This window comes from Ceratotherium simum, chromosome 33, assembly GCF_057802395.1.
Source record: "Ceratotherium simum simum isolate JZ-2026a chromosome 33, ASM5780239v1, whole genome shotgun sequence".
Lineage (NCBI taxonomy): Eukaryota > Metazoa > Chordata > Mammalia > Perissodactyla > Rhinocerotidae > Ceratotherium > Ceratotherium simum.
The window spans coordinates 12,906,028-12,926,054 of record NC_141932.1 but is presented as its reverse complement, the minus strand read 5'-3'; the positions used below and the strand labels follow the sequence as shown (position 1 = coordinate 12,926,054).

At 52.2% G+C, this 20,027-nt stretch overlaps 1 protein-coding gene across 1 annotated transcript; it reads left to right on the top strand.

Moving 5' to 3' along the window:
• The first annotated feature begins 225 nt into the window (after positions 1-225).
• On the top strand, positions 226-19,943 carry RUVBL2 (RuvB like AAA ATPase 2). The gene is made up of 15 exons (XM_004440253.2): positions 226-440; positions 3,874-3,928; positions 6,128-6,183; positions 6,489-6,630; positions 8,474-8,603; positions 8,763-8,829; positions 14,799-14,905; positions 14,991-15,084; positions 15,480-15,603; positions 16,053-16,147; positions 16,241-16,359; positions 18,587-18,706; positions 19,129-19,258; positions 19,603-19,717; positions 19,833-19,943. Exons 1-15 carry the CDS (start codon positions 429-431, stop codon positions 19,856-19,858), a joined length of 1,392 nt encoding a protein of 463 aa, XP_004440310.1. The 5' UTR covers positions 226-428; the 3' UTR covers positions 19,859-19,943.
• The last annotated feature ends 84 nt before the right edge of the window (positions 19,944-20,027 follow it).

Sequence of the window (20,027 nt, the reverse complement as noted above, 5' to 3'; positions counted from 1 at the left end):
AGGGGGCGGGGCTTGTCGCTACGCTAGCTGATTGGCCTTCAGCTCCGTCAATCCAAAGCTTGAGGTCCCAAAATGGGGGTGGGAGGAGGGAAGAGGATGGAATAAGGAAGAAAGGCAGCGTGAGGGACGTGTGGTTCCCCAAAGTGTTAAGAATTTTGCAATCGGCCTCAGCAAGGAGGCCTGGGTAAAAGGAGGAGGAGCCAGAAGGCGTTGGGAACAGACCCAGGAGTTCCGGGCACCCGTCTTCCAGCTCAGCCCCGGCGGGTGGGCGGGGCCTAAAAAGTGACGCCACGCCCCCACAAGGAGAGTTTGCATATTTATGAGGAAACACCGAGATCTTTGGAGGACCTGGCAGTCTAGAGGGGCCAGAACGCCTCGTTCCTAGCGCATTTCCGTTTCCGCTAGGATATTGGCGGTTGGTGAGCATCATGGCAACCGTGGTGAGTGCTGGCGTGCGGAGGGCTGAGGAGGGGACCGGCACTCCTGAGTCCGAGGGAGGAGGGGCCGGGGGCCTGGACTCCTGGGTCCGAGAGAGGAGGGCTTGGGGTCTGGATTCCTGGGTCTGGGGGAGGAGAAAAGGGGATGGTATCCCAGATTCCGGGTTTGAGTGGATATTTACGGTGTCAGTGGTCAGATCTGACCCCGTCATGCTATAGGCACTCCAACTTCCAATCCTCTGGGCGCAGTCAACGGCTGGTTCTGCAGTCGTTTGTCCTAAAATCTGATGAGGGTTGTAGTGTTTTGGGCTCCCAGCCATCCGGGAGCCTTGGGCTGTTGATGGTGTGAATGGCACCTGAGTACGGGGAGAAGCGCAGGCGGGGACCTATCTTGTGTGGTTGAGATCGTAGAGTCGCTTAGTGAGTCTTGAACCAAAAGAGAGCGTGTTGAGAATTCAGAAGGGGTTAGTGGGGAGGAGCAAAGGACTAGGAGTCCAAAGGCTTGGGATCTTGTCGTGGGATTGTTTTGGCCATTTTCATATTTCCAGCACCTCATACGGGGCATGCTTAGTGTGGATGCTCGATAAGTTATTACTTGATGGGCCGGCCCCGTGGCTTAGCGGTTGAGTGCGCGCGTTCCGCTACTGGCGGCCCGGGTTCGGATCCTGGGCGCGTACCAACACACCGCTTCTCAGGCCATGCTGAGGCCGCGTCCCAAATACACCAACTAGAAGGATGTGCAGCTGTGACATACAACTATCTACTGGGGCTTTGGGGGTAAAAAAGAAAATAAATAAAAATTTTTTTTTAAAAATTTCAATAAGTTATTACTTGAGTGTTTGAATGAATGAGTGCGTGTGAACTCCGTAAAGCAAAGACCAGGTACATTGGGCCTGGCACCAAGTACTTGCTTGAGAAACATCTGAATGAGGAAGGGATGTGGCCTTAGTTTGGGGGTTGGACTGGGCTTCCAGATGCCTCGGTTCCCATGGTGACCCCAGTGCAGATGGGGGAACGGTGGAGGTGAGAGTTACTGGTGCCTGGGGCCGTGAAATTTGAGTCTTTTGCTGCTACCCTGGCAAAGAGGGTGAATAGGGAAGCAGAAGAGAGAAGAGCGGTGTCCACACTCCTGAGACCCATCCCATGGGCACGGGTGAAGTATTGGGAGTATGAGGGGATGGTGGGTGCTGAGTTTTAAAATGACCTCTGTTGCCTTGAGGGGTGGTCAGAGGGCAGCAAGGGGTAGGAGAGGCTTATGATGAAAGGAAAGGCCTTGTCGGAGACAGGTCCATTGACGTTGGGATTGCTAAGCGTTGGGATTCCTGGATCCATGTCTAGTTTTTTGCCTCGAGTAAGCTGTGTAGGGGTGTGTGGAGTATGTTCTCAGTCTTCTGGTTTGTGGGCAGTGTCCAGTGCTGTTGGGTTCCAGCCTCCTATGAGGAGAGAGTAGGTGGGAGGGGTCTCAAACAGCAAAGAAGGACGCTTGTGACCGTGTGGTGGCCAGGAAATCCAAACGCTTGGTTCCAGAGAGAGGAGACTTCCTTCCACTGGGTTGGATGTCTGCATCTCCTCTCATTCTGGTGGAAGAAGGGGACCTGGGGGAAGGAGGAAGGGTGGGGCAGGTGGCCAGGGGGCTGGGTCAGCGTGCTGGCTCCTTAGGTGTACCTTTCCTTGTTAGAAATTTTGAAATACTCCAAAGTGTCAGAAGAGAATCTAAAAGACACTCAAGGACCCACCACCCAGATTTTGTTTAACAGCTTTATTGAGATATAATTCGCATACCATACAATTTACCCCTTTAAAGGGTACAGTTCAATGGCTTTTAGTACATTCACAGAATTGTGCAACCATTCTCTCAGTTGATTTTAGAACATTTTCATCACTTTACAAAGAAACCCCGTACCTTTTTAGCTGTCATCCTTCAATCCCCCCATCCCCCCTAACCCAAGGCAACCGCTAATGTACTTTCTGTCTTAATGGATTTGCCTCTTCTGGACATTTCATATAAATGGTATCATACAGTATGCAACCTTTGGTGTCTGGCTTCTTTCACTTAGCATAATATTTTCAAGGGCCATCCGTTTTTTAGCATCTATCAGAACTGCGTTCCTTTTTATGGCTGAATGATATTCCATTGTATGGACAGACCACATTTTGTTTATCGATTTATCCGTTGATGGACATTTTATGTTGTTTCCACCTTTTGGCTATTATGAATAATGCCGTGAACATTCGTGTGGACCTCCTGGGAGGTCCTCAGATTGTCCCAGGTGGTGTTTACTCATCTCTCTCCCCATATGAGAAGGGATGATGGCCGGCTCCTCTCTTCAGAGAACTTGGGACACAGGAGGCCTCAGTATCAGCTTGTTGAGTGAACCCAGCATTTCAGTACATCATTCATTCAAACCCAAACATTGGGTCCCAGAGTGAACAAGAGAGATGTGGGCCGTGCCCTTTGTGGAACTCACATCCCCTCGAGCTGAGAACGTTCGTCCAACAGTCTCCCTCCTGAACGTGAGATTACACAGGGACATCGGGCTCCCAAGGGAGGCCCTTCCTTCTGTCTGGACCTCCGGAGACCCTGGAAGTAGGCCAGCAAGGGTGAAGGACGGTGAAGGCCTTCCTTAGTGAGCGACGCTGGGTCTAATTCAGTGAGGGGAGGGCCAGCCCCATGGCTTAGCGGTTAAGTGCGTGCGCTCCACTACTGGCGGCCTGGGTTCGGATCCCGGGCACGCACCGACGTACCGCTTCTCCGGCCATGCTGAGGCCGCGTCCCACACACAGCAACTAGAAGGATGTGCAACTATGACATACAGCTATCTACTGGGGCTTTGGGGGAAAAAAAAAGAGGAGGATTGGCAATAGATGTTAGCTCAGAGCCGGTCTTCCTCAGCAAAAAGAGGAGGATTAGCATGGATGTTAGCTCAGGGCTGATCTTCCTCACAAAAAGAAAAGAAAAAAAAACTTAATTCATTGATGGGGGCTGGGAGAACAGGCTGAACTCAGGGATCTGCACGTGCAAAGGCCTAGTGACAGAGGTGGGACAGCGCTGTGCTAGGGGAACTGGGACGTCAGCAGGGGCCAGACCACGTGAGCGTCATGCCTGCTTTGCGTTGGTTCTGTGCTTACGGTTATGGGGGGCAGGGAGGACTTCTTCCTTTGCCAGATATTGGGCACCAAATATGTGCTAGGCCCTGGGGACGGGGCTGTCAACAAGACAGACACGGTCCTTGTCTTCCTGGGACTCAACCAACCAGCATTAGTTGGTGACAACCGAGATGGGTGGGAGTGATGGTTGTTTGGGCTGTCAGCCTGCCTGTGGGGAGAAGGAGTGGAAAGGACTGTCTAATGGGAGGTGGGCGGGAGGGACAGAGGAGGAGTTGGTGACCACAAGGGACCACAAGGGCTCTTCTGATGCGTCTTCCTCCACCCCCAGGCAGCCACAACCAAGGTCCCAGAGATCCGCGATGTGACGAGGATCGAGCGTATCGGTGAGTGAGTGTGGATCAGGAACGGGACCAACCCTGCCTCCCCTGTGCCCAGGACCCCCCGGGAGAGAGGGAGGCAGCCTGCACACCATCCTCCTGTCTGGTTGGGGAGGATCCTGAGTTCCAGAACGGGGTCAGATGGTGCATGGGAGACCATGCCGGGCCCCAGCCCCAGGCTGCTCTGCCGCTGGCTTGGCTACCCTGGTTGGGCTCCTGGGTGTACCAGCATCCTGCTTGGAAATCCTAAAAGTGGATATTTGCTGAGTGCTTGCTGAGGTTGGCCCAGAACTGAATGTCCAGTACACCCAGCCCACACCAGGGCATTAGGTCCCTGAGGGCAGGGACCGGGTCTGGCTCATTTCCAGCTGTGTCCCCAGCACAGGACCTGGCAGAGGAGACGCTTCAACACATGACCATTGAATGCATGAGTTTGCATCCCATTGAATCCTTCCAGTAGTCCCACAAGGTGCATATTGTGACTGTCGTCCCATTTTTAGCTGAGGAAACCGAGACTCAGAGCAGTCAAGCCACTGGTCCCAGCTCACACAGCGAGTGTGCTGTGAATCCAGAAGCAGGAAGTTGGGGTGTCATGGGACCAGCAGGATGCGGCCTTCACAAGGAGCTTAACTTGCAGGGAGGAGACTACACTCATTCATTCACATTCATTCATTCAGTGCTTCCAAGAGAGGCAGTAAAGAGCTTGTGGCTGTGAGCGTGGGTTCTGGAAGCATACTGATGGGTGCCACTTCCAAGCCATGTTGCGAGGGGCTAGTTGCTCTCTGTGCCTCCGTTTCCTTATCTGCAAAATGGAGCTAGGATAGTTCACTTCACTGGCTGAGAAAAGATTCCATAAGGTAGTCTGCATAAAACACTTCACGTGGGCCGGCCCGGTGGCGCAAGTGGTTAAGTGCGCGCGCTCCGCTGCGGCGGCCCGGGGTTCGCTGGTTCGGATCCCGGGCGCGCACCGACGCACTGCTTGGCAAGCCATGCTGTGGTGGCGTCCCATATAAAGTGGAGGAAGATGGGCACAGATGTTAGCCCAGGGCCGTCTTCCTCAGCAAAAAAAGAGGAGGATTGGCGGATGTTAGCACAGGGCTGATCTCCTCACAAAAAAAAAAAAAAAAAAAAAACACTTCATGTGTAGATGCCAGCACTGTCTCAGCTGTGAAAGACCAGACACTGCTGCAGCTGGGGACCTGGTATACACTGGCTGCACCCAGTACCTGCCCTCAGGGTGCTCACAATCTAGTCCGGGGTCAACAGATCTTTTCTTAAAGGGCCAGATTATCAATCTTTTCCCTGTCGAAAATATTCACTTCTGCTGGTGCTTTGCAGAAGCAGCCACACACAGTATGTGAGTGGGCGTGGCTGTGTGCCAATAAAACTTTATTTTCAAAAACAAGTGGCTGGCCCCGAGACTGTGGTTTGCCCAGCCCTGGTCTTAGTGTAAAGCATTGAAATCCTGAGTCTTGGGGCCGGCCCCATGGCATAGTGGTTAAGTGCGCGCGCTCTGCTGCTGGCGGCCTGGGTTCGGATCCTGGGCCTGCACCGATGCACCGCTTGTCAGGCCACTCTGTGGCGGCGTCCCATATAAAGTGGAAGAGAATGGGCACAGATGTTAGCCCAGGGCCAGTCTTCCTCAGCAAAAAGAGGAGGATGGGCATGAATGTTAGCTCAGGGCTGATCTTCCTCACAAAAAAAAAAAAAAAGAAAGAAATCCTGAGTCTTTACCTCTCACTGGCTGTGTGGTCGTGGGCAAAGGACCTAACCTCTCTGAGCTCCCTCCTTGCATCGATGTCGGTGAGGGCCTGGGGTGGTTGTTGAACCCCAGAAGCACTCCAGGGTGATAATAGCTGGGACTCTGGTTTCTCAGGGTTACGTGGAACAAAATTAGAACCTGCAAGCCCTCTCAGGCCATAAACACAAAGTAATTATGATCATTAGCCCTCGTGGTTAGTTCCTGATCTGGTTATGTGGTTAACCAGGTCTCAGTGGGTTGGTCCTGCGGTGATGGGTCCTAAGGGCAGCACCAGTTTACTGAGCAGTTACCGTGTCCAGCCATCCCCCTGATGAGGGGGAGATTCAGGCCCCCCATTTGACCAAAGAGGAAAACAGAGCTTGGAGGGGAAGCACCTCACCTCCAGCCACACATTGCCACGAGCTGGCCACTAACCACGTCTTCTGTTTTTTTCCCCCACACAGGCGCTCACTCCCACATCCGGGGACTGGGGCTGGACGACGCGTTGGAGCCGCGGCAGGTAGAGCAAGGGGGGAGGAGGGGGAAGGCTGCTCCATGGAGGCCTCGGGCAGAGGGTACCCAGGGCCCTGGGGACTGTGGGGACTGTGTTATGATCTCCCAGACCTTTGGCTACATATTTGTAAAAGTCAGCCACACGTAGAGTTTTATTTGTCTTAAAATGGGGTGAAAAAGGCTTTTTTAGCTTTTTCCCGAAGTCCCAGCCAACAGCGTCCTCCTTCATCTCACTAGCCAGGAGGTGGGGGAAGCGCCGTGGTAGCCCAGTAGGAAGTCACCCTGTGTGCTCTCTCACCTCCCACCCCGCAGGCTTCCCAGGGCATGGTGGGGCAGCTGGCAGCCCGGCGGGCAGCTGGCGTGGTGCTGGAGATGATCCGGGAAGGGAAGATCGCCGGGCGGGCAGTCCTCATCGCTGGCCAGCCGGGTACTGGGAAGACAGCCATCGCCATGGGTAAGAGACCTCTCCAGGCAGGAGCCCTTCTGCTCTCTCTGCCAGATAATCCCTCCCCAGTAAGTCAGGGTCAGATTCAGCTATGTTTAACAGACAACCCCAAATGGCAGTGGCTTAAACACTCAGGGTTTATTCTCTGATGTAGAAGAATCTGAACATAGGCCAATTAGGGCTTGTTGAAAGTTCCATGAAGTCTTCTGCTTTCCTGCCTCAACGTCTTCTGCACTTGCTTCCATCTCAGGGTCACCTCGTGTTCCAAGAGGGTTGCCTAAGCGCCAGCCGTCCCACCCATACTCCATGTGGGAGGAAGGAGAAGGAGGAATTGCAGTGAGCATATACCTTCCTCCCTTTACACATAGCTCCCTTTAAGCAGCTGTCTTGGGACTCCCACACACTTTTGCTTATATTTTGTTGACTAGAGCTTAATCATGTGGTCACTGCTGCAAGGGAGGCTGAGACATTAAAACCTTTTTATATTCTAATTTGGACCATTGCTATCTTAATAAATGGGGGTTCTGGAATTAAGGAAGAAGGGGAAGGCGGGCATTGAGTCTCTTGCAGTCCACTAGCAATTTAAGATCTTTTTACTCACAACTGTCTTTCATCCTCCTTGTTGAACTCCTATCCATCCTTCAAAACCCTACTCAGGCATCTCTTCCTTGGTGAAGCTTTCCTTGACCCCCGTCTCTTTCCACTCACTCCCACCTTTGTGCTCAGGCTATGGGGCCAGGCAGTGAGAAGTGGGGTAACGACCAGGTCTTCAGTTAAGAGAAAGCACACTCATTCGGGTGCCCTGGTGAGCCGGGCCCTGGACCAGACACTGGGGACACTTAGATGAGTAAGACCGAAGCCCTGACTGTAAGGGGTTTCTGGTGTGGGGGAGGTGGTTGGGGACACGGTCCCTTGGAGGATGATGTATGCTATAATGGACAGGGGAGGCTCCTGACCCTAATGCGGGGGTGGAAGTTGTCAGGAAAGACTTCCCAGGTAAGTCAGTCCCCGAGTGAAGACTTGCAGGATGTCTGGCTGTCTCCGCAACAGACAGCAGGGAGCAGGGTATGCGGGCGCAGGGGGTGGCCACATCTGAAAAGGAAGAAACCCACCTCACGCTGGGCACGAGGGTTCAGTGGCCTCCTGTCTGGGAGTCTTGGCTCAGAGCTGGGCGGAGCCCTTGGGAAGGGGCTGGGAGAGGGGCTCGGTGCTTGGAGCGATTGCAGGAACAACCCTGCTGTCCACCAGCCAAGCCCAGGTCCCAGGCCGTAGGGAGGGTCCGTCCCTGTGCTGGCTCTGGGCCACGTGACAGGGTCTCGGCTGAGCACTAGTGCATGCACACCTGCCCCCATAATCCCTTCTGTACAGGGTGCCATCCTGTGCCAGCACTTGCTCTGTTATTGCCCCATTGCACAGAGGGGCAGACGGGCTCGGGAGCAGCTGAGACTTCTCACGATCACGCGGCGCTAAGTGGTGGAGCTGGGATTCGAACCCAGGCAGTCTGGCTCCAGAGCCATCACTCTTAACTGCCCTTTCAGCCCCTTGGCCTCTACCCATGCTGGGCACCCCCAAGCCCTGAGGCTAAACAGCTCTTAGAGGTGGGGAGGTAGGCTTGGCGAGATTATAGGGTCATAAAGTTTGCCCTCCGGGCAGTGTTGGCTTCTAATCCAGGCCTCCCTGGGCAGCCCGCTGTCCCTGGCTTTCTCCTTATCTCCCTGTCTGCCCCACGGCAGTAAGCCCCTCTCCTGTACTCTCCTTCCTGAGGAAGGGGAAGAGCTGGTTTGATGCAGAGTGGGTGTTGGGGACCTGGCACCAGGGCCGCCCCCACCTACCCAGACCGCCTCCTCCCCAGGCATGGCGCAGGCCCTGGGCCCTGACACCCCGTTCACAGCCATCGCAGGCAGCGAGATCTTCTCCCTGGAGATGAGCAAGACAGAGGCGCTGACGCAGGCCTTCCGGCGCTCCATCGGTGTCCGCATCAAGTAAGCATGGGACCCAGCACAGGGGATGGTGCCAGCTGCCAGCAGCCTTGAGACGGCCCCCGGCCTTGGCCGGCTGTCCTGTGCCCAAAGGCTCATGGGAGTTAGCAATTCCCGAGGCCCAGGCATCAGACTTTCTCCTCAGGTCTACTCTCTGGCTAGGGAGGAGACCGAGATCATCGAAGGCGAGGTGGTGGAGATCCAGATCGATCGACCAGCGACAGGGACGGTGAGTCTGCTCCTGAGTCTAGGCCACCTCCAGGGCTGGAGGGTGGGGGTGTTGGGTCCATACTGAGGTCAGAATCCCATGGACTATTCCAACTGAAGATTGGAGCCATTTTTTTTTTTTTTTTTTTAAAGATTTTATTTATTTATTTTTTCCCCCCAAAGCCCCAGTAGATAGTTGTATGTCATAGCTGCACATCCTTCTAGTTGCTGTATGTGGGACTCAGCCTCAAGATGGACGGAGAAGTGTTGCCTCGGTGCGCGCCCGGGATCCGAACCCGGGCCACCAGCGTCGGAGCACGCGCATTTAACCACCAAGCCACGGGGCCGGCCCTGGAGCCATTTTTGTGCCTACGTCAGGGGGTTTATCCATTTGTGGGAGACACCTTGAGCAGTTAAAACCAAGTAGTGAAATGACAGAGAAGGTCTGGAAGTTTTTCACAGTTAAATCTTTTTTTTTTAATTTTTTTATTGGTGTCATAATAGTTTATAACATTGTGAAATTTTAGTTGTACATTATTGTTCGTCAGTCACTGTATACATGCATCCCTTCCCCCTTTATGCCCCCGGCCAACCCCCTTGCCCCTGGTAACCACCAAACTGTTCTCTCTGTCCTTGTGTTAGTTTATATTCCACATATGAGTGAAATCACGCAGTGTTTGTCTTTCTCTGACTTATTTCACTTAACATAATACCCTCCAGGTCCATCCAGGTTGTTGCAAATGGGACGATTTTGTCTTTTTTATGGCTGAGTAGTGTTCCATTGTATATATATACCACATCTTCTTTATCCATTCATCAGTCAAGGGACACTTAGGTTACTTCCACGTCTTGGCTATAGTGAATAATGCTGCAATGAACCTAGCAGTGCATAAGCCTCTTTGGATTGTTGATTTCAGGTTCATTGGATAGATGCCCAATAGTGGGATAGCTGGGTCGTATGGTATTTCTATTTTTATTTTTTTGAGGAATCTCCATACTGCTTTCCATAGAGGCTGCACCAGTTTGCATTCCCACCAGCAGTGAATGAGGGTTCCTGTTTCTCCACATTCTCTCCAACATTTGTTGTTTTTTGTCTTGGTGATTATAGCCATTCTAATGGGTGTAAGGTGATATCTTAGTGTAGTTTTGATTTTCATTTCCCTGATGATTAGTGATGTTGAACATCTTTTCCTGTGCCTATTGGCCATCTGTATATCTTCCTTGGAAAAATGTCTGTTCACATCCTCTGCCCATTTTTTGATCAGGTTGTTTGTTTCTTTGTTGTTCAGTTGTGTGAATTCTTTATATATTATGGAGATTAACCCCTTGTCGGATATATGATTTGCAGATATTTTCTCCCTGCTAGTGGGTTGTCTTTTCATTTTGATCCTGGTTTTATTTGCCTTGCAGAAGCTCTTTAGCCTGATGAAGCCTCACTTGTTTATTTTTTCTTTCATTTCTCTTGTCTGAGTAGACACGGAATATGAAAAGGTCCCTTTATGACCAATGACAAATAGTGTATATTTTCTTCCAGGAGTTTTATAGTTTCAGGTCTCACCTTCAGGTCTTGGATCCATTTTGAGTTAATTTTTGTGTATGGCGAAAGCAGATGGTCCACTTTCGTTCTTTTGCATGTGGCTGTCTGGTTTCCCAGCACCATTTGTTGAAGAGACTTTCCTTTCTCCACTATATGTTCTTAGCTCCTTTGTTGAAGATTAGCTGTCCGTAGGTGTGTGGTTTTATTTCTGGGCTTTCAATTCTGTTCCATTGATCTGTGTGTCTGTTTTTGTACCAGTACCATGCTGTTTTGATTACTATTGCTTTGTAGTATGTTTTGAAGTCAGGGATTGTGACGCCTCCAGGTTTGTTTTTTCTCAGGATTGCTTTAGCTGTTTGGGGTCTTTTGTTGCCCCCTATGAATTTTAGTATTCTTTTTTCTATTTCCGTGAAGAATGTCATTGGGATTCTGATTGGGACTGCATTGAATCTGTAGATTGCTTTAGGTAATATAGACATTTTAACTGTTTATTCTTCCAATCCATGTGCATGGGATGTTTTTCCATTTGTTTATGCCTTCATCGATTTCTTTCAATATCATCTTATAGTTTTCATTATAGAGGTCTTTCACCTCCTTGGTTAAATTTATTCCTATATATTTGATTCTTTTTGTTGTGATTGTAAATGAGATTGTCTTTTTGAGTTCCCTTTCTGTTAGTTCGTTATTAGCGTATAGAAATGCAACTGAGGGCTGGCCCCATGGCGTGTAGTGGTTAAGTGCGCTCACTCCGCTGCTGGCAGCCTGGGTTTGGATCCCGGGTGCACACCAAGGCACCCCTTGTTCAGGCCATGCTGTGGCGACGTCCCATATAAAGTGGAGGAAGATAGGCACAGATGTTAGCCCAGGGCCAGCCTTCCTCGGCAAAAAGAGGAAGATTGGCATGGATGTTGGCTCAGGGCTGATCTTCCTCACAAAAAAAAAAGAAAGAAAGAAATGCAACTGATTTTTGTAGGTTGATTTCTTACCCTGCAACTTTACTGTAGTTGTTGATTGTTTCTAATAGTTTTCCAATGGATTCTTTAGGGTTTTCTATACATAAATCATGTCGTCTGCAAACAGCAAGAGTTTCACTTCTTCATTGTCTATTTGGATTCCTTTTATTCCTTTTTCTTGCCTAATTGCTCTGGCCAAAACCTCCAGTACTATGTTGAATAAGAGTGGTGAGAGTGGGCCTCCTTGCCTTGTTCCTGTTCTCAAGGGAATGGCTTTCAGTTTTTCCCATTGAGTATGATGTTTGCTGTGGATTTCTCATATATGGTCTCTATTATGTTGAGATACTTTCCTTCTATACCCATTTTGTTGAGAGTTTTTATCATAAATTCATGTTGAATCTTGTCAAATGCCTTCTCTGCATCTATTGAGATGATCATGTGGTTTTTTTGTTTGTTTTTTTGTGAGGAGATCAGCTCTGTGCTAACATCTGCCAAAGCTCCTCTCTTTTTTGCTGAGGAAGACTGGCCCTGGGCTAACATCTGTGCCTGTCTTCCTCCACTTTATGTGGGACGCTGCCACAGCATGGCCTGAACAAGGGGTGCATCGGTGTGCACCCGGGATCCGAACTGGCGAAGCCCGGGCTGCCGCAGCAGAGCGCGCACACTTAACCACTTGTGCCACCGGGCTGGCCCCATGATCATGTGGTTTTTACTCCTACTTTTGTTAATGTGGTGTATCACGTTGATTGATTTGCGAATGTTGAACCATCCCTGTGTCCCTGTCACAGTTAATTTCTAACAGGCTTAAAAACCTGTTCTGTGGAATTTATGCAGCTTAGTACTGAAAGGCATTTCCCATCCAGCTTACGTGATAGATGTGATTCACTCCCTTTTTTTAAGCAAAGAATTTCTTTTAACCTTTTTGTTCTAAAATAAAACAGAAACAGTCATTCGTCACTTAACGATGGGGTTACGTTCTGAGAAATGTGTCATTAGGCGATTTCGTCATTCTGTGAACATCATAGAGTGTACTTACACAAACCTAGATAGTAGAGCCTCCTACACACCTAGGCTCTATGGTGCTAATCTTAGGGGACCACTGTCGCTTACGTGGTCTGTTGTTGACCGAAACATCGTTATGCAGGGCAGGCCTGCACAGAGAAACATGTAAAATAAGTATGTTTTCTAATAAATGATCATAAAGTAAATATCCTTATGACCACCATCAAAATAAAAAACTAGAACTTTGCCAGCCCCCCAAGCCCCTTCCTCATACCTCTTTCTACAACACCCCTAAGTCTCCACAGAAGTAGCCACCCTCCCCCGTTATCCCTCCTTTGAGTGTCTTTAGTTTCTTAGCCACTGTGCATTCCTAGACACTGAAGTTTGTACTGCGCGTTTTTAAAATTTCATAGTCTAGTTTCCCCTTCTTCTCTCTCTCTACGTTACAGTTTATTGGTAGATCTCTCTCAATTTTTAATTGAGTAAAGTCACATAACATCAAATTAGCCATCAGCCATTTTAAAGTGAGCAGTTAGTGACATTTAGGCCATTCACACGGCTCTGCAAACACCACCTCTGTCTAGTTCCAGGACATTTTCATCACCCCAAAGGAAACCCGTACCCAGTAGGCGGTCACCCTCCCTGCCCTCAGCCCCCAGCAACCACTCATCTCTCTGTCTCTATGGACTTGCCTGTTCTGGACATCCTGTGTAAATGGAATCCTGGAACATGGGACTTTTTGTGTCTGGTTTCGTTCACCTGGCATGGTGTTTTTGAGTTTCATCCCTGCTTGTAGTTCTCTTTTAAATACTAAGTCACACGGCCGGCCCCGTGGCTTGGCGATTAAGTGGGCGCGCTCCACTGCTGGCGGCCCGGGTTCGGATCCCGGGCGTGTACTGACGCACCGCTTCTCTGGCCATGCTGAGGCCGCGTCCCACATACAGCAGCTAGAGGGATGTGCAGCTATGACATACAACTATTTCTACTGGGGCTTTTGGGGGGGAAAATAAATAAATAAAATTAAAAATAAATAAATAAATAAATACTAAGTCACAGCTGCGAATAAAATGCTAAATAAAAGAAAACTTCCAGGGGCTGGCCCAGTGGCGTAGCAGTTAAGTGCTCTCACTTCGCTGCGGCAGCCTGGGGTTCGCAGGTTCGGATCCCGGACGCACACCAACGTACCACTTGTCAAGCCATGCTGAGGCGGCATCTCATATAAAGTAGAGGAAGATGGACACGGATGTTGGCCCGGGGCCAATCTTCTTCGGCAAAAAGAGGATTGGCATCAGATGTTAGCTCAGGCTGGTCTTCCTCACAAAAAAAAAAAAAAAAGAAAACTTCCATGTGCTTCAAGCGCATTGACCTAACACACAGTCACCTTCTGTTTCTCTGTCTTGTCTTGACACCCTCCTCATTGTTCATTTGCTCCTCATTTTTAATGGAAATACATTTAAAGTGCATAATTACATCAACTTGCACTTTTTTTGTGTAGTGTGAGGAAGATCAGCCCTGAGCTAACATCCATGCCAATCCTCCTCTTTTTGCTGAGGAAGACTGGCCCTGGGCTAACATCTGTCCCCATCTTCCTCCACTTTATGTGGGATGACGCCACAGCGTAGCCTGACAAGTGGTGTGTTGGTGCGCGCCTGGGCTCCGAACCCGGGCCACCAACAGCAGAGCGCACACACTTAACCACTACGCCACGGGGCCGGCCCCTCGACTTGCACTTTTAATAGCTGTTAACAGCCTCTTAAATTAGTCCCATCTATTGTGAATTAAATTCTGATGTTTAAAAAAAATGGTAGGAGAATATTTAAATATAGGGAAAGCTATTTGCAAGAGAGTTCTTTAAGTTAGATTTTGATTACAGGAGAAATCCGTGGATACAGCCTCCCTTTACAAATTTAAAACCCAAACTTCTTTTAACTCCCTCCCCTATCCCAGCCCTTTATCCTGCCACCCATCCCTATAAAAGGGACACTCACCGTGACAACAGGTGAAGGAAGCAGCAGGCGGCTGGGTATGCTGGGAGAAGCCTAGAAGCTGCTGACTGTGCCTGTTTTGGTAGGGGGTATGGCATTTTTGTTTTCTTAGCTGTGTTTAGCTTAGCTCTGTTCTCTGGGTTTGTGGTCGACAGAAACACCTTTTATTTGGGTATAAAAAAGGAATGTTAGCGTGTGACCCCTTGGCCATCTCGTGGGTCCTCAGGCCCGTGTTGTTGTTCTTACAGACTTTATCTTTTAGATTTTGTGTTTTTACTGGGTTTTTAGTAAAAGCTTTATTAAGGGGCAATTGACGTACGATAAGCCGCCTACGTTGAAAGTTTGCAGAATGTTAGGTTCTGACGTGTGCACCCTCGAAGCATCACCACGGTCAGGATGGTGCGTATCTCCATCACCCCCAGAAGCTTCCCTGGGTCGTGACCGTTTTGAAGCTGTGCCAGGGAGACCTCAGGGCCCTCTCTAAGCCCCTTGCCTGGCCTCTCACCCCTCTCAGGGCTCCAAGGTGGGCAAGCTGACCCTCAAGACCACAGAGATGGAGACTATCTATGATCTGGGCACCAAGATGATCGAGTCCCTGACCAAGGACAAGGTCCAGGCCGGGTGAGCAGTGGGGGCCGCACTGGGCGGCCAGGGCAGGGTGCTCCAGCCCCTTCCTTTCCTCACTACCACCCTGCCCCCACTGCAGGGATGTGATCACCATCGACAAGGCGACAGGCAAGATCTCTAAGCTGGGCCGCTCCTTCACACGCGCTCGTGACTACGATGCCATGGGTTCCCAGGTGGGCCCGGGCTCGGGGGCCCCCCACTCCGGGCACTGGATGTATCCATCTCCTCCATCACCCCCATGGCCCACAGGGTCTGGATTGTCCTGTCACCCTAACCCCATGTCCCTGCTACTCCTGGTCCTTCCCTGTTCCCTCTGGGACAGCTGGAGCCCCTCAGCTTGGCGCTTTGTTCATGGTTTCCAAGGTCTTTCAGGAACCCCCATATCTTTCAGCGCTCTTGAATGCCCTGGCCTTGACTACTTCTTGGGCCGGGGGTTTCTCAACCCCCGTCTGGATTCCCAGCTTCATTCTAGGGAGCCCCAGATTCTCCCCCAGACGGAGCCCCTTTGGGCCGCACCTTCATGCTTTGCTCTGCCCTTGTCTCCACCCCCCGACCCCTGGCCCCATAGACCAAGTTCGTGCAGTGCCCCGACGGGGAGCTCCAGAAACGCAAGGAGGTGGTGCACACTGTGTCCCTGCATGAGATCGACGTCATCAACTCCCGCACCCAGGGCTTCCTGGCTCTCTTCTCAGGTGAGGCCCGTCCGTCCCACCCCGTCCCACCCTCACCCCTCCTGGCAGCTTCCCTCAGACCCACCCTGTTCCTGTGGCTTCCCTCCCTCCCCTGTCCTCCAGTACGGCCCTCCCACGACCACGGCACCCACTTCCTCAGTCCCTGTGTGCTGTCACCTGTTCTCCATCTGTGAGTGTGGTTCGTCCCTCCCCCCCGTTGCTATCTGAGGCCCTCTCTCAGGTGGTCTGATGGGGGCAGGTCCCTGCCCTCTCCCTCCTGAGTTCTCTGGCTCTGTTCCTCCCCTTGGGGGACGTTGCAGCCTCCCGGCTCTCCTGTCGCTTTGCCGCTCCAGTCTTGGTGTCTCTGCCCTCTGTCTCAGTGTCCCGTCTTTTTCCACCTTCATCCACCCTCGGGCCCTGGATCCCTGTCTACTGTCTGACGCCCCCCATGCCACCCTTGCCTCCTGCAGGTGACACAGGGGAGATCAAGTCAGAGGTGCGCGAGCAGATCAATGCCAAGGTGGCCGAGTGGCGTGAGGAGGGCAAGGCGGAGATCATCCCTGGGGTGAGAGCTGGGGCACAGCCAGGGTGTTGGGGGGAGTGGATGGGCAAAGAGGGGCACAGGTGGTGGGTTTGACACATGCCCCATGGCTCCCAGGTGCTGTTTATTGACGAGGTCCACATGCTGGACATTGAGAGCTTCTCCTTCCTCAACCGGGCCCTGGAGAGTGACATGGCGCCTGTCCTCATCATGGCCACCAACCGCGGCATCACCCGGTGAGCCGGCTGCTGGCCCCCTCAAGGGCCCCTGGGGAAAACGGGGTGCTCTGGGCGGCGGGTATAGCCCCAGGGTAAACGGAGCGCGTTTGTTGAGCACATTATTAGGAAGGGGATGGGCTTAGCTGCTATAACCCAGACAAGAGGGTGTACTTCTCCCTTAAACAAGGTTGGCAGGTGGTCTGGGGTGGGTAGGCAACTCCACTCCACAAGGAAGTCCAGGGACCGTGTTCTTTCTGCTTTATTGTTCCTGTGACCCCTAGGGCTACAGTTCCCAAACTGTGTGCCGAGGCACCCTAGGGTGCTATAGAAAACACACAAGAGAATTGTGGGATATTTTAAGCTTTTGAGAGGGACACAGTGACATATGTTGGACACTGCAACTAGTTAATAAATAGAACTCTTAGTATTTCTTTTGGCCTAAGGATGCTGTGGAGAAATTCCTGAGACAGGAAGGGCACCAGGCTCTGATAAAGCTTGGGAACCTCTGCCCTACAGTGTCGCCAGCACCCCGTGCCCTGTTGTCCCAGCTGGCACTCTTCCCCACCTCATCTATGTTTCAGCCCATAGAAGGGAGAAGGAAGTCGGGGGCCCAGAGGCTGTACCCAACACCTCCACTGCGACCCATTGCCCGCTACCACTCGGGTGTGTGGCTACAGCTGGCCATGCAGGAGGCCGAGGGAGGTCATCTCCAGCGCTGTAGCCACATGCCAGCTGAAACTGGCTGGTGGGGCTGGTTACCACTCCAGGGAAGAAAGGGACATGGCTGCGGGGACAGCGGGCAGCTTTTCCCCGGCTCTGTGCTCACCCCCTTTCCCAGGGGAGCTGCTTGGCTCCTCAGAAGCAGCTCAGGAGACAGATACTGTCTCAGCCCCACTTTACAGATGCGGAGAGCAAGGCCCAGTGACTTGCCGAGGTCACACATAGAAGGTGGCAGGGCCGGAATTCGATCTCCAAATGACTAAGGATTAGAGGAGATGGGCTGAGAGCACGTTTGTGGCAGCTGCAGATCGGGGCGTGGGGTCTGCACACGGGGCATCTCCTGTGAGAGGCAGCAAACCCCGTCACTCCTCATTATTGGCAGATGCTGTATTTGTGAATCTGCTTACTCGCTAAAATTTACAGTTAGGCGTCGCTTAACAACAGGGATTCGTTCTAAGAAATGCATCGTTAGGCGATTTCGTGCTTGTGCGAACATCACAGAGTACACTTACACAAACCTAGATGGTGTAGCCTGCTACACACCTAGAGTCCATGGTACTAATCTCATGGGACCACTGTCATATATGTGGTCCGTCGTTGACTGAAACATCGTTATGCAGTACATGACTATATTTGTAACCTCTAAATTGATATTCGCAACACTTTTTCAGTCATTCGCGGACATCTGCAGAGTGGCAAAAAATTTGAGTCACCCGACGTGGACACCCCTAACTGAGGTCAAACAGAGACACTGCCTTCTTGTTTCAGCTCTCGTGCTGTAAAGTGTCCTTTTCGTGATCTATTTAGTGCCACATTTGATGCTTTTTGTTGGTGATTTCGATGATTAAAATGGCCCCCAGCTGTCCAGCGTCCCTAAGCGCAGGAAGGCTAGGATGTTCCTTACAGAGGAAATCCGTGTGTTAGGTGGGCTTCGTTCAGGCCCCAGTTAGCGTGCTGTTGGCCCTGAGTTCACGGTGAATGGGTCAGTACTATATATTAAATAGGGCGTCTTCACAGAAACGTGTAAACCAGGTTATATGTTGGTTGGTTGGCAAAAATATTGTGACCAAAGGCTCCCAAGACCCTAACCCTGTATTTCCCCAGGAGCGGTGGTTCAGTATTTGCTAATGGAGTGTTCGCCCCCACTTTCTAGAATGTAACTGCCACGCATATGAGAAGTGACTGTATTTCCTAGCGTCTGCCGTGGGCTGGGCCAGGTGCAGCAGGGAACAGGACCACACAGTCCCTCCTTGTGGAGCTCTGTGTCAGGCAGGGGAGTGAGACCTTGAGGCACTAATCCCCGACATAGACAACTAGCTAAAACCACCGGCTCTACGGGGCATTGACGCAGTGGGGGGACGGCTGTGCAATCAGGCAGTGACGCCAGCCGTGAGCTGAAGGTTAAGTGGTATTTGGCCCGGTGAGTGGGCTGTGGCAGGTGGGTGGGGGTTTCCAAGTAGAGGGAATGGAGAGCCAGGCTCTGGGAGTGTCACCCTGATGGCCCTCCCTTCCCCCTCCTCCCCAGGATCCGGGGCACCAGCTACCAGAGCCCCCATGGCATCCCCATCGACCTGCTGGACCGAATGCTCATCGTCTCCACCTCTCCTTACAGCGAGAAGGACACAAAGCAGATCCTCCGCATCCGGTGCGGGCAGGGCCGCCTCATGTTCCGGGGCAGGACCAGGCTGCGGGCCTGTGAGGCGGGGTGGTGTCAACAGGGACACTGAGGTCTGAGGGGGAGGTTTCTGGGCCTGCAAGAGGTAGGGCTGGGCTGGGCTGGGCATCTAAGCAGTGGGCTATGATCTGGGGGTGGGGGCCTCGTGGAGACGGGAGGGGATGTGCTGGTGACTGAGACTGGGGAAAGAGCCCTGACGGGGGAGGGTCAGGAGGCCCAGGGTTAGGCCCAGCCCGTGCCTCAGGGGCCCTTCTTGCTCAGTGTTCTGTGATTCTGAGGACACAGACCCCACATGTCCACCAGGAGGTCCAGCAGCGCCCAGGGGAAGGGTCGTGGGGTTGCTGTGGTCAGAGGCCCAGCCCCGGCTGAGACCCCCGCCCACCCGCCCACAGGTGTGAGGAGGAGGACGTGGAGATGAGCGAGGACGCCTACACGGTGCTGACGCGCATCGGGCTGGAGACCTCGCTGCGCTACGCCATCCAGCTCATCACCGCCGCCAGCCTGGTCTGCCGGAAACGCAAGGTCTGCCGGCTGAGGGAGCCCGTGGGGGGCCAGGCGGAGCAAGCGAGTGACCCGCCACTCCAGCGGCTTTCAGTGGGTTGTTGCATGGAGTCCTAGAACATTCATTTTCAAAGGCAGGGAGCTTTGGTCTCTAGGGTTTATTTCTGTATCTCCCGGCCTGACACATAGAAGGTGCTTGGTAAATATGTTGACTGCAAGTTGATGCTGTTAAGTCCACTTTACAGATGAGGAAACTGAGGGATGGAGAGTTGGGCCCATAGCCAGGAGGCAGGATGTGAACCCAGGCGATCTGGCCCCAGAGTCCCCACCCTGGGGCCCCACTGAGGTCTCGCCACCCCCCACAGGGCACAGAGGTGCAGGTCGACGACATCAAGCGGGTCTACTCGCTCTTTCTGGACGAGTCGCGCTCCACGCAGTATATGAAGGAGTATCAGGACGCCTTCCTCTTCAATGAGCTCAGTGAGTGGCCCCCGCTGCACCTGCCCCCAGGGTCGCCCGCCCCACTGAGATGGCCTGCAGAGCTCAGGCCCTGCCTCTGGCCACACTGACCACGTGGCCTTCCTTCTTCCCACAGAAGGCGAAACCATGGACACCTCCTGAGCTGACGGCACCCTCACCCCACCTCCCCCATTTTCTACCCGAGTTCTGACACTGTGACTTTGTATAAAATGGTTCTGAAACTGGACCCATCGTGTGTGCGTGTGTGTGTGTGTGTGTGTGTGTGTGTACACGTGCACATGCACCCTGAGCCCGAAGAAAGATAACCCCA

What these genes read in the sequence shown, in the direction of transcription:
- RUVBL2 (XM_004440253.2), top strand. An exon ending in ACCAACCGCGGCATCACCCG is followed by an intron (nt 16,360 to 18,586) that starts GTGAGCCGGCTG and finishes CCTCCTCCCCAG; the next exon opens with GATCCGGGGCACCAGCTACC. An exon ending in TGGTCTGCCGGAAACGCAAG is followed by an intron (nt 19,259 to 19,602) that starts GTCTGCCGGCTG and finishes CACCCCCCACAG; the next exon opens with GGCACAGAGGTGCAGGTCGA.